The sequence below is a fragment of the Pteropus vampyrus genome, unplaced genomic scaffold (assembly GCF_000151845.1).
Source record: "Pteropus vampyrus isolate Shadow unplaced genomic scaffold, Pvam_2.0 Scaffold119, whole genome shotgun sequence".
Classification (NCBI taxonomy): domain Eukaryota; kingdom Metazoa; phylum Chordata; class Mammalia; order Chiroptera; family Pteropodidae; genus Pteropus; species Pteropus vampyrus.
The window spans coordinates 642,538-653,204 of NW_011888900.1; the positions used below are offsets into that span (position 1 = coordinate 642,538).

The 10,667-nt window shown below is 41.7% G+C and overlaps 1 protein-coding gene across 1 annotated transcript in view; it reads right to left on the reverse strand.

Moving 5' to 3' along the window:
* Positions 1-10,667, reverse strand: part of DOK6 (docking protein 6) — a 201,267-nt gene that overhangs the window by 42,546 nt on the left and 148,054 nt on the right. Inside the window, exon 9 of the mRNA XM_011366043.2 lies at positions 7,776-7,893. Coding sequence (XP_011364345.1) covers positions 7,776-7,893 — 118 coding nt within the window. The remainder of the gene's footprint in view (positions 1-7,775; positions 7,894-10,667) is intronic.

Consider the following 10,667-nt stretch of genomic DNA (forward strand, 5'->3'; position numbering starts at 1 on the left):
TTCCCTACTGAATAAAATGGAGGGTACATATTTTTTTCCTACAAATATTAGATTTATACAGAACTTAATATGTTACCTATTATATTTACAAAATTGGGTGGGGGAAGTTTCACAGAAAAAAAAAATCAAGTATAGAGAATCAGTTTCAGGTCTTATTCAAACCTGAAATTGAAATTTCAATTTCAGGATTGAATTGAAGAGCGTGAAGCAGTTTATTTTAATAAGACTTTTGGGAGATGATACTAGTCCAACGTAACATCTGGAAACTGAGTCTTTTACCTTTTCGAAACTCCTTTTACGTATCTGGTAAACAAGGATTAAATGATTGACTTGTAAGTGCTGAGCTCATCGAAATCTGGTCTGTCAGCTTCGGTCCTGCTGGTAGAACGCATCCCATGAGAGAATAAATTTAGTAATAACGAGCTCAAGCAAAGCTCGTCTACAGAGGAGAGAGGCTGGTGCTTAGCTGCCAGGGAAGCGAACTAGCAAGAACCTATCTTGAATGCGAAGGTGGGTGGTGGGTGAGTGGGGTGGGTGGGTAGCTGCACATCACTGTACTGAGCTGAGTAAAGTCATTCCAGGAACTTTCCAACTTCCTGACCTAAAAATCAGGGCCTAGTTCCCCTCGCTCGGTTTACTTGGACTGGGAGAAGGGGTTCATGGGCTTAGGGGTAATGCCTTGTTTATACTCACACGTGGGAAGAAAACAAATAACTGAAGGCTTATTAAGCCTGACATTTTCCCTGACATATAATATATATATTTTTTTTTTCATTAAAAATTTAGGGTTAGGTAGAGAATCAGCTTTAGTTTTCCCAGAACTTTAGAAGCTAGAAACCATTTCTTAAAGCTAGTTTTTTGTTTTTTAAATAAAATCCTTAGAATAAAACCAAATTCCTTATGTGCAGCAAAACTCCATGATAATATTTTAAATACTAGAATAAATTGGAGTGGGGTAGCCTCATTCTCTTGATCAGAGAAAGGAACTTAGTGGAAATTTAATTGGCTTCCATATATTGACGGTGGGTGGATGACCTCATTTAAGCACTGTGATACGTACTGTTATCCCCATTTTGAGATGAAAAAGAACAAGGCTAAGTAAATTGCCCAAAGTCACACAAGTCAGCAGTGGCAAAGTTAATACGCCCATTCGGGTAGGTTAATCTCCAAAACTCAAGATTTTTAACCTCTACAGATAGGCCTCTTCACAACAACGGGGCTGAGCTAAGGGGATAAAAAACTCATTCAAAGCTGTTTCCTCGCAGTCTGCGGCAGGAAGCGCGTCTGTAAATAAACACGTTGATATATTAAAGTGATACATACCAGCCCGGGAGCAGGGAAGAGGGCGTACGGGTTAGGACGGCCGGCTGCGAAGACCGTTTCACGGTGCCAATATTTTGAGCATTGTTATGGTGTCCGTTTGGGGAGCAACTCTTTAAAAACTGACATGCAGGAAGCATTTCCTGCCTTTGACTTACTCTTCTTCAGGTTAGGACTTGCAATACATGTTTGTAAACGAGCCTTGATAGACATAAAGTGTTGATTCTGGAAATGAGCCTTGATTCGTAAATGAGCCTTGATAGACATAAAGTATTGATTCTGGAAAGTGGTGCATGTTTTTAAAGGCTGTTGCCGGATCGCCACCGGCAGGCTTGGGCCCTGTGAAGACTGTGCGCCATGCTCGGGTGTGACCAAGTCACCCGGCCACGGGCAGATGGAACATGGGGAAGGTGGTAGCTCAACCAGATACGGGCTCCTTTTTACAATCGGCGCAACTGTTCTTTACTTGCTACAGGAGGCTCTGTATTAACTTCGCAGTTTGGAAAACATCATATAATAAAAATTTAACCAGGAGATCTCAATGGAGGCAATTTACATAGAACGTGAACTTGAAACCAACTGAGAGTAAAGAAGAACAGAAGGTCTTAGCCGAGCGAAGAGTAAGTAAATCCTTTGATTACCCCCTAATCTATGTCGGAACTCTATTTACTGATTTCTGAAGGTCAACTCTGATTCTAATTGCCTGTTTGCTTCCTGCCTCTGTGAGAACTTGGAGCCGAAGACGCCCTTTCAGGGAGCACAAACGCCTTCTGTGTCATCAGGTCCACGGCTGCGCCCGCACCGTTAATCTGTAGCTTAATCACAGACAGATAGAGGGCAGAGGGAGGGAGGCGATTGGGACTTGGCGTTTGAATATTAATCAGTGTTAATGAAAGCAGAACTCCAAAAGTTACCACCTTGACGAACGGCACCCCAATCATCCTTGATTCAGAGAGTGAAGTTGTTCAGGCTGTTCAAAAATGAGTCACCATAGAACTCGTATAATTTTGTGTAAAAATTAGGAATTAAATGTAGCAGGGAATACTTAAGTAAAGATAGGACACGGTCCCATAAGCCGGCTCACTGGGGACCATTTCCAGCTCTTGGTTCCCCTGTCATCACTGCAGCGTTTGGAGCAAATAACCCCAGAAGGGCAGCCACAGGTGGAGAGGGACGGACACCCAGCTACCAGGTGGGAGGGACAGACCTAAAGCCTCTCCCAGGGCTTCCTGTGCTTACCAAATAAAGACCAGCAGTGGCGGGCATCTGTGCCGAGTCACCGGTCCTGAAGGAAGAAGCAGACATGTCAACGAGGACCCGAGCATCCACGAGGAGAAGCTGGGGTGCCCAGGACAGGCTGCGCGTGGGACTGGACACTATTCCTTTCACCACGCTGGTTGAGAATCTTCCTCAGAGAGGAGGCGAGGTCGTGACGCCATCCCCTCCATAGATCCTTTAGAATGCATTTCCTACTTCATTTTTGCATTCGACAACAACTCAGGGAGAGCCTGCCGTGAGCCTGGTCCCAGCAATGGTTTTTACTAGTTGGTCATTTTCAGTAAATGCCTTTGTCATTTTCACATCCTGGTTTAAAGACCCAGCGATACAGCCTGTCGTATAAATACGTAGAATGGTGATTACAAGTCAGTTGAGAGCCTTAAAAGAAGAGAAACACTGACCTCCTTGGGGTTTTTTTTTTTCTTTTTCCTTTCCTCCTTCTCCCTCCCTTTCTTTGTGTTTTTGAGTGCTCCTTATACCGCCGACACATTTTCTGCTGAAAGCCTTAGAACTAAAATCACAATTTTGTCATTATTAAAAAAATGGTATATTTTAAGCTCCCCTTTTGAGCCAAGAGATGGAAATCACGTTCCCTTTCCTTTAACGGTTTAGATTTCCCTCGGTCTGGAGATAATACCTTCAGAATGCGTTGTGACACAAACGTTTTTTTTTTTTTTTTTTTTTTTTGGTCAATGCAGAAGTTAGAGAAATATAAACAGAAAGTTACTTTTGAATGCAAATCAATCACCTTTATTATCTGGCAAAAATCAAGAAAAGAAAAGAATCCTTGTTCACCATTTCTGCAAGAAGAGGAGACACAACTCAACCCATCCCAAGCCTTTCAGGGGTGGAGGTTTTGCACAGTAGCTGCCTGGCACTTAGCTAACGTGCACTTGTCACAGTTAGTAATTATTCTCTGCTTCTGTCTTTTGACTCCAGAGAGCCAGAGCACATCGGGGAAACCATGACGACGTCTAGTTTTAGAGCATCGTTCTGGGAGTAACGTGCAGAGACTTAGCAGATTGTATCAACCTCCTTTTCCAAACATTTAAGTAAACGCAGTATTGATATGTCAATCTTTTACAGTGTAAATGGCTTCTATAGCTATAGAATGGATATCATAAAACTGAATAAAGTGTGGTTTTGAGGGCGACAGGCAATCAAAGTGATAGGTAAGTTTTAACGTAGACTGGATCTGTTCTCATGCCATGAACGTTCCTTTTCTTCCCCAGTTCTAGTACACGTGCTGCTTATTAATGAATCCCAATCTACTAAGCCTTAAATATGTAAAACGTTTCCCCCCTTTATCTTCTGAATGGAAGCCTGCTGAATTTAATTCAGACTGATCTCAGTTTCAGGGTTAGAACATAAAAAATATGATGAAAAAATTCTAAAGATACATTCTTATTCCTCAAGGCTCCCTGTGGTTAACTTGATGCTATTGCTCCCGACACCACCAAATTTTTCCTTTGACTTTGGAAGATCAATCATCATAGTTGCCCAGGTATATTCTCCTCTTCGTAAAGAAGAGGTGATGCTACTTCAACTGAGGAATGAGACACAAAATAACCACACGCTTAAATGCAGTTTGGTGGAAAAAAGTGTAGATGTGCACGAAGGGGTCTGAGGTCCAATGTTTCTATTTTTATTTCTTTGTTGTTTCAGTGGTTTTATTCCGTCCTGATGCCATTAGGGCATAGTCAGAGCAGATTACACCCCAATTAAAACTATGGTCAAAGACTCTGAACTCACAACTCAACACCAAAAAGACAAACAATCCGATTACAAAATGGGCAGAGGACTCAAATAGGCATTTCTCCAAAGAGGACATACACATGACCAACGGACGCGAAAAGATACTCAACATCACCAATCATCAGGGAAATGCAAATCGAAACCATCACGAGGTGTCACCTCACACCTGTCAGAATGGACATCATCAATAAATCCACAGACAACAAGTGCCGGTGAGAATCTGGAGAACGCACGTGGAGGTAGGACTGCAAATTGGTGCGGCCACCATGGAAAACAGTTCAGCGGTTCCTCAAAACAATTGAAAACGGAACTACCTTATGACCCAGCAATTCCACTTCTGGGTATTTAGCCAAAGAAATCCAAAACACTAATCTGAAAAGATTTACACACCCCTATGTTCACTGCAGCCCTGTTTACAAGAGTCAAGGTCTAGAAGCAACCTAAGTGTCTTCTTGTCGTCTTTATCAATAGGTAAAGAAGATGTAGCACATATGTACAATGGAATATTACTCAGCCATTAAAAATTAAATCGTACCATTCGAGACAACATGAGTGGACTTAGAGAGTATTATGCTAAGCGAGATAAGTCAGACAGAGAAAGACAAATGCCATAGGATCTCACTTATCTGTGGAATCTAAAGAAGAAAATAAGCAAGCACACAAACGAAAACCGAAACAGACTCATAGACACAGAACAAACTGATAGTTGTCAGATGGGAAGGGGGTTGGGGGGCTGGAGAAAAAAGGTAAAGCGATTAAGAAACCCAAATTGGTAGTTACAAAATAAGCTCACATCGCCAAACTGAGATTTAACACCTAGCCTGACTGCGGTTTCAACCTCCCTCTGGATGTAATCTTAACCAGCCTGGAACATCCTGGTCAGCAGGCAACAGCCTAACAGCCCTGTCAGTGTCCCAGAGGGAAGTGGCCTCGCCTGCAATAATCCTTTCTGATGTTACTGACTTCCGCATCCCGCCCCCTTTTCTGTCTTTAAAGTTTTCTCTTTTATGCAGCCCTTTGGAGATGCTTTTTATTCGCTGGATGAGATGCTGCCCAACGTATGAATCGTTGAATAAAGCCAATCAGATCTTCAAATTTACCCAGCTGAATTTTTAAAAACACGATGAAATATTTTCTTATATAAAGAAATAATATGAAAGGTTATAAATACGTGCTAAATACAGGTAGTCATGTTGGCATAGAGGGTTCATTTAAAATATTAAATGCAATTACCTTTAATATGTGACTAAAATTGTTCTGATTTTCCTTGCAGAATGTACCTTGAATGGAGTCAGACGGTTCTTGCCATTTTTAAAAAATGCTTAGTTCTCTTTCTTTTTCCACCTGAATCTTTTCTAGATTTCTATCGTCCAGCTCGCTAATTCTCTGTTCCATCTGGTTTGCTTATTTCCAGTGTTTTCTAATTCATTCTTCATCCTACTTATTGAGTTCTTTAGTCTCCGAATAGCTGTTTGGTTGTTTTTTATGGTTTCAATCGCTTTGGTAAAGCAGTCCTTTTGTTCATTAATTTTTTCCCTGAGCTCATTGAACTGCCTTTCTGAGTTTTCCGGTTATCTCTTCGAGTTTCCTCATGACTGCAATCTTTGAATTCCCTGTCATTTAAATCAGAGTCTTCTGTGACTTTGAGTTTGGTTTCTGGAGACGTCGTTTTCTTTTCCGTGCTACCATGTTACCTTGGTTATTCGCGGCACCTGATGGATCGATTATTCCTCTGCCCGCACAGTCGAGGTAGCAAACCTTTGTTGTATAAATACCATTTTGATCTTAACCATTCAGCAGGTTGATAATTAGAGGTCTTTCTTTTGTTTCCCAGTAGATGGTGATATCGTGCAAATTTTCCATTTCTCTGATCTTTGCTACTTGTGTCTCCCCGGTTGCAGTGGTGGGGGGTGTCATCGCGATGGTAGAGGTTGATGACCAGGTGACCCGGATGGTGGGTGATCCTGCTGTGTCCACGTCACTTGGGTCTGAGGGCGCCGTTGCCATGGCGGGAGGATGCGGCAGGCACCGACACTGCCTAAGCCCCTCTTATTTTCTGCCGGGTCACAGTGTGGGGCTGCACCCCAGCTCCTCCATCGCTACATGCTAGCTGGGGCCAAGTCAGGAGCCAAACTGTGGGTGCAGACCCCATCCCTGTCCTTCTCCGCATTCTGCTTCCCTAAGTGTTCCTACACACCCATCTTAAGATGCACTGATGTGTGGATTTCTCCGACATGTTTATGTGCTGAGCAGAGGAACCTTTGTTGGGTTATAGCTGTCCTGCCTGATGTAATTTTAAGGGGAAACACAAAGGGGTCTTATCGCTCCACCATGACGCCAATGTAACTCCACGAAATGTATCTTTAATCATTAATTCCCACTGATCGCATCCCATTAGTGTAGGTTTGAAACCATGGCAAGCGAATATTGCTTTAAAACTACATTATCCCAGTTTGCTTGCAACAGAATTTTTTTTTTTTTTTTGGTCAAAACACTTTGTGTTGTTAATATGAGCAAAAGCTAAAGTATAAAAGGAAAAAACAGACTCTGAATGCCTAACTCTGCTGAAGGTCGTAATGGCCACCCCTTCCCCAGACATTTATTGAGTGATGATTATGTTCCAGTCTATTGTGCTCAACAAAAGCTTGTCGCATGAATGTTTTCGACTGTGTTTTTTTAACCTTATTTTTCTTAGTTTCTGCTTCCTCCAGTCTTGGTCAGCTGTTAGTCAACTGTCTGTAGCTAAATATTTTTTTCTGAAGGAGAGGATCATTCATTGTAGGACAAAGGGGAGGAACAGGAAGAGAACAGTGAAGCCAAGGTTCCTGTTGTTGATTAAATACCTGCTATCTATTAATTTGATTAATCTGGGAAGCCGTTCCCATGCCAGCTAACCATTTACCATTAGAAAAATACAGAAGCAAAGTGTTTCCACTTGTCTCTTTCTACCCTCCCAAATGACTTGTATGTCAAGGCTTTGGCTGAACCTTAAAAATTCTGTGAGTAGGTTTATGCAGCATTTTATTACAGAGCCTGAAGTCATCCTCCCAAACTTATATTCAATCCTGTTATGAAAAAAAGATGCTTAGAAAGGAATACATTGGAAAAACAGCATGAAACAGACCCCGGTATCATGTACTTTTAGCTTCTGATAATATGTTTTGCATAATGTTTTAGTCAAGCTCCTATGCCAAATCGGGTCCTCAGCCCTCGGTGGTTTTTGGAATAATTTTTATAAGTCTATGAAATAACAGCTTTAGCAAAATCACTGTCAATCACAGAACTCCCACCGTGGCCAGTGACAGCTGATAAATGGAAATGGAGGAAAAGCAAGCAATGCAAGTATAAAAAAAATTGCATGGCTCTTGGTCCACCTAGAGGGAGCGAACAGCGGTGCTGCTGAGTGTTTCAAGTTTACTTGCCTTGCAAACTGTAGATCTCGCCAACACTGTTCTGTCGAGTGATATGATGCCAGTACGCGCTACGAGGAAGAGATACAGATTTGGATAACGTCATGGGCTCAGTCAAGCTCGTCTGCAGCTAAAAGGAAAAGAAAACAGGCCTTAGGCTGTGTTTAAAAATATTAAACTGAACTTTGCTCTTTTAAAAGTTGAGGATGCAACGTAGGTGGCACATCATAGTATCTGTTACAGATCCTGGCCTGATCGGCTGTCGAAGGATGACTTTTTGAAAAAAGTAAAATCATGACTACGAAATGAACACTGGTAAACAATCGAATCGCCCTCGTTAATTAAGAAGGAAAGAAAAAGCTGGTACGACTGACTCTGAGTTGATTTCGAAGGACATGGGGCCGATCGGGAATGCCGATCAATAGCCACAGCGATAATCAACCGTCTTCCACCGGGCAAGCTCACTTGTACTTCCATGACAGAGGATTCCCTACATTACCATCAGCTTTCTACAATTTCTGGAATGGTAAAACAGCTCAAAAACTGGACGTGGAAGGCCCTTCTGAAACTGCTAGCCCAGAATGCTGCCAAGCATATCATTTCTTTTTTACCCATTTCCGTGTCTCACAATTTTGCCTGCCACCTCTTCCTATCCTCACTCGGTGGCTCTTTTCTTGAATAAACCTTTTACCTTGCTCCTGTGATCGGATCTTGTACATATGAAACAAAGCATCTTCCCTGAGAAGCTCTGTGGTAAAAGTGTGGCACATTTTCTTATTTCAAACAAAATTAAGGTCACAGCAGGTGCTCAGGCACGTGCTTAGTTCAAAGAGAACAATACTTCACCTTGCGTTTTTAAGAAAGGAACGTATTTTTATTGAGTCACACCAGGTGTTTTAAACACACCCGGAAATGGTTTGATTTGGTCTTACTACACATTTTTCTGACGCACCTTGAGCAGATGTCACTTCGTCACAATGGGCAATCCTCTGATTGATAGCAGCTCACATTTCCCCCTTACTTAGTACCTGACTCTCGACACAACCTAGGAGCTGTGCCGATCATGTAGGTCAAGTGTAGCTGTAGAGGCCTTTTGCTGGCTGTGACCTGCACTTTCCCACAGGTTTCCCTGCCCCCCAGTACTTCCTCCTTCTCTGCATGGGGGTTACCTCCTGTCACAGGAGATGCTGTCAGGAAAGCACCTGAGAGGATACGACAGGCCATTAACGCCTTGTAAAACTAAGGAGCACTTACATTTTAACAGAAAGCAAAGCTACAGCGCTTGAAGGTATTCGATTTTACATTTTTAGCAGTGAGGCATTTCCGGACCTGTTACGTCTTGCTACAAAAGTGCCCTACTCAGTGTATTTTAAAGTCTGACCCTGTTGAAGGTACGTTTTTTTTTTTTTTTAAAGATGGCTCCAAATAGCCAATTTTTATATTTTTTCAAAGTTGGTTATATTTCAAAGTGTTTCTCCTTATGATGAAAGCAGATGTTCTAACCACACCATCTCTGACTGGAAGCTAGGGAGTGTGAGGGAGAAGCCAGGTTTCTGGGTTGCAGTGGGCAGTGCTTTTCAGAATCTTTGCGATGTTTGTTAATCGTGTATATTTTTAGTTTTACCTCATATCCTCATATACTCTAAAGCCATCAGCCGCTACGCTAGGAGGTAGGAACAAGGCTCATTTTATGAAATCGTCACTGGGACAAAAAGGCTTTCTTTCACCTTTTTCTTTCACCAATTTCTCATTGAGGCGTGAACTTAAACACGTAAACATTTAATTAGTGTCAGCAATGTCCATTAATAACACCAACTAATCCATAAAATGAATCTCATGTTAATCACAATTCTATCGACTCCATATTCTTTTTTCTAATATATTATAATTTGCTTATTACTTAGCATACAGTAGAACATCAGTGGTAAATTCATCTTCTCTAAATTTGATGAAAGTGCTTTTCCTTCTTTTTTTTTTTTTTATTCTGAGAAACATGTTTCTTCCCTAATAAATGGTCAGTCTTAAGCATCATGGGAACACAGTAAACACATTTCGTTTGCTAGAAACAAATAACTGGAAGCCACTGAGGATAATTTTTTCCATAAAATCTTTATCTGAGTCATTTCCTATTGCTTTTTTCACATGATTTCTCTATGTCTCACTCATCCTTGTTTTTAAGTTCTAGGAGACATTTTACAATATTCTATGTCTTCATTCATTCAGAGTTCCTCTTTATTCTAGTTCAATCTTTAATTGTGGAAAATTAGTATTTGAAAACTCTACTGTGGGTATTCTCAGGCCCTTTGCCAAAGGTGCAGATCTGGTCCTCATATCTTGGACGTTTAGGTCTTCTAGACATCACAGAATCCATTCACCATTCAAACTGTGATTAAGTATGTTTATGGACTGAATCGTGTCACATCCAAATTCATATGCTGAAGCCCTAGCCTGCAATGTGACTGTATTTAAAGGTAGGGCTTTTAAAGAGGTTAATTACAGCTAAATGAGGTCGTTGGGTAGGGCCTTAATCCTACAGGACTGGTGTCCTTATAGACACCAGGGATGGGTGTGCAGAGAAAAGGCCATGTGAAGACACAGCGAGAAGGTGGCCATCCGCAAGCTGAGGAGAGAGGCCTCAAGATACACCAACCCTGCTGGCACTTTCATCTTGGACTTCTCAGACTCTAGACCTCTAGAGAAAAATAAGCGTCTGTTGTTTAAGCCACTCCATCTGTGGCATCTTGTTATCGCAGCAAACTAACACAAACATTTCGTGCCCCTGGCGACCTATCAGATGTTGAAGAATCCATCCAATTTACCCAGCGACTTTTAACTTTGCCATTAAGTTAAACAATGTATTATAAACTGGCCTTTGTGATATGCACAATGACGAAGGCAACATTT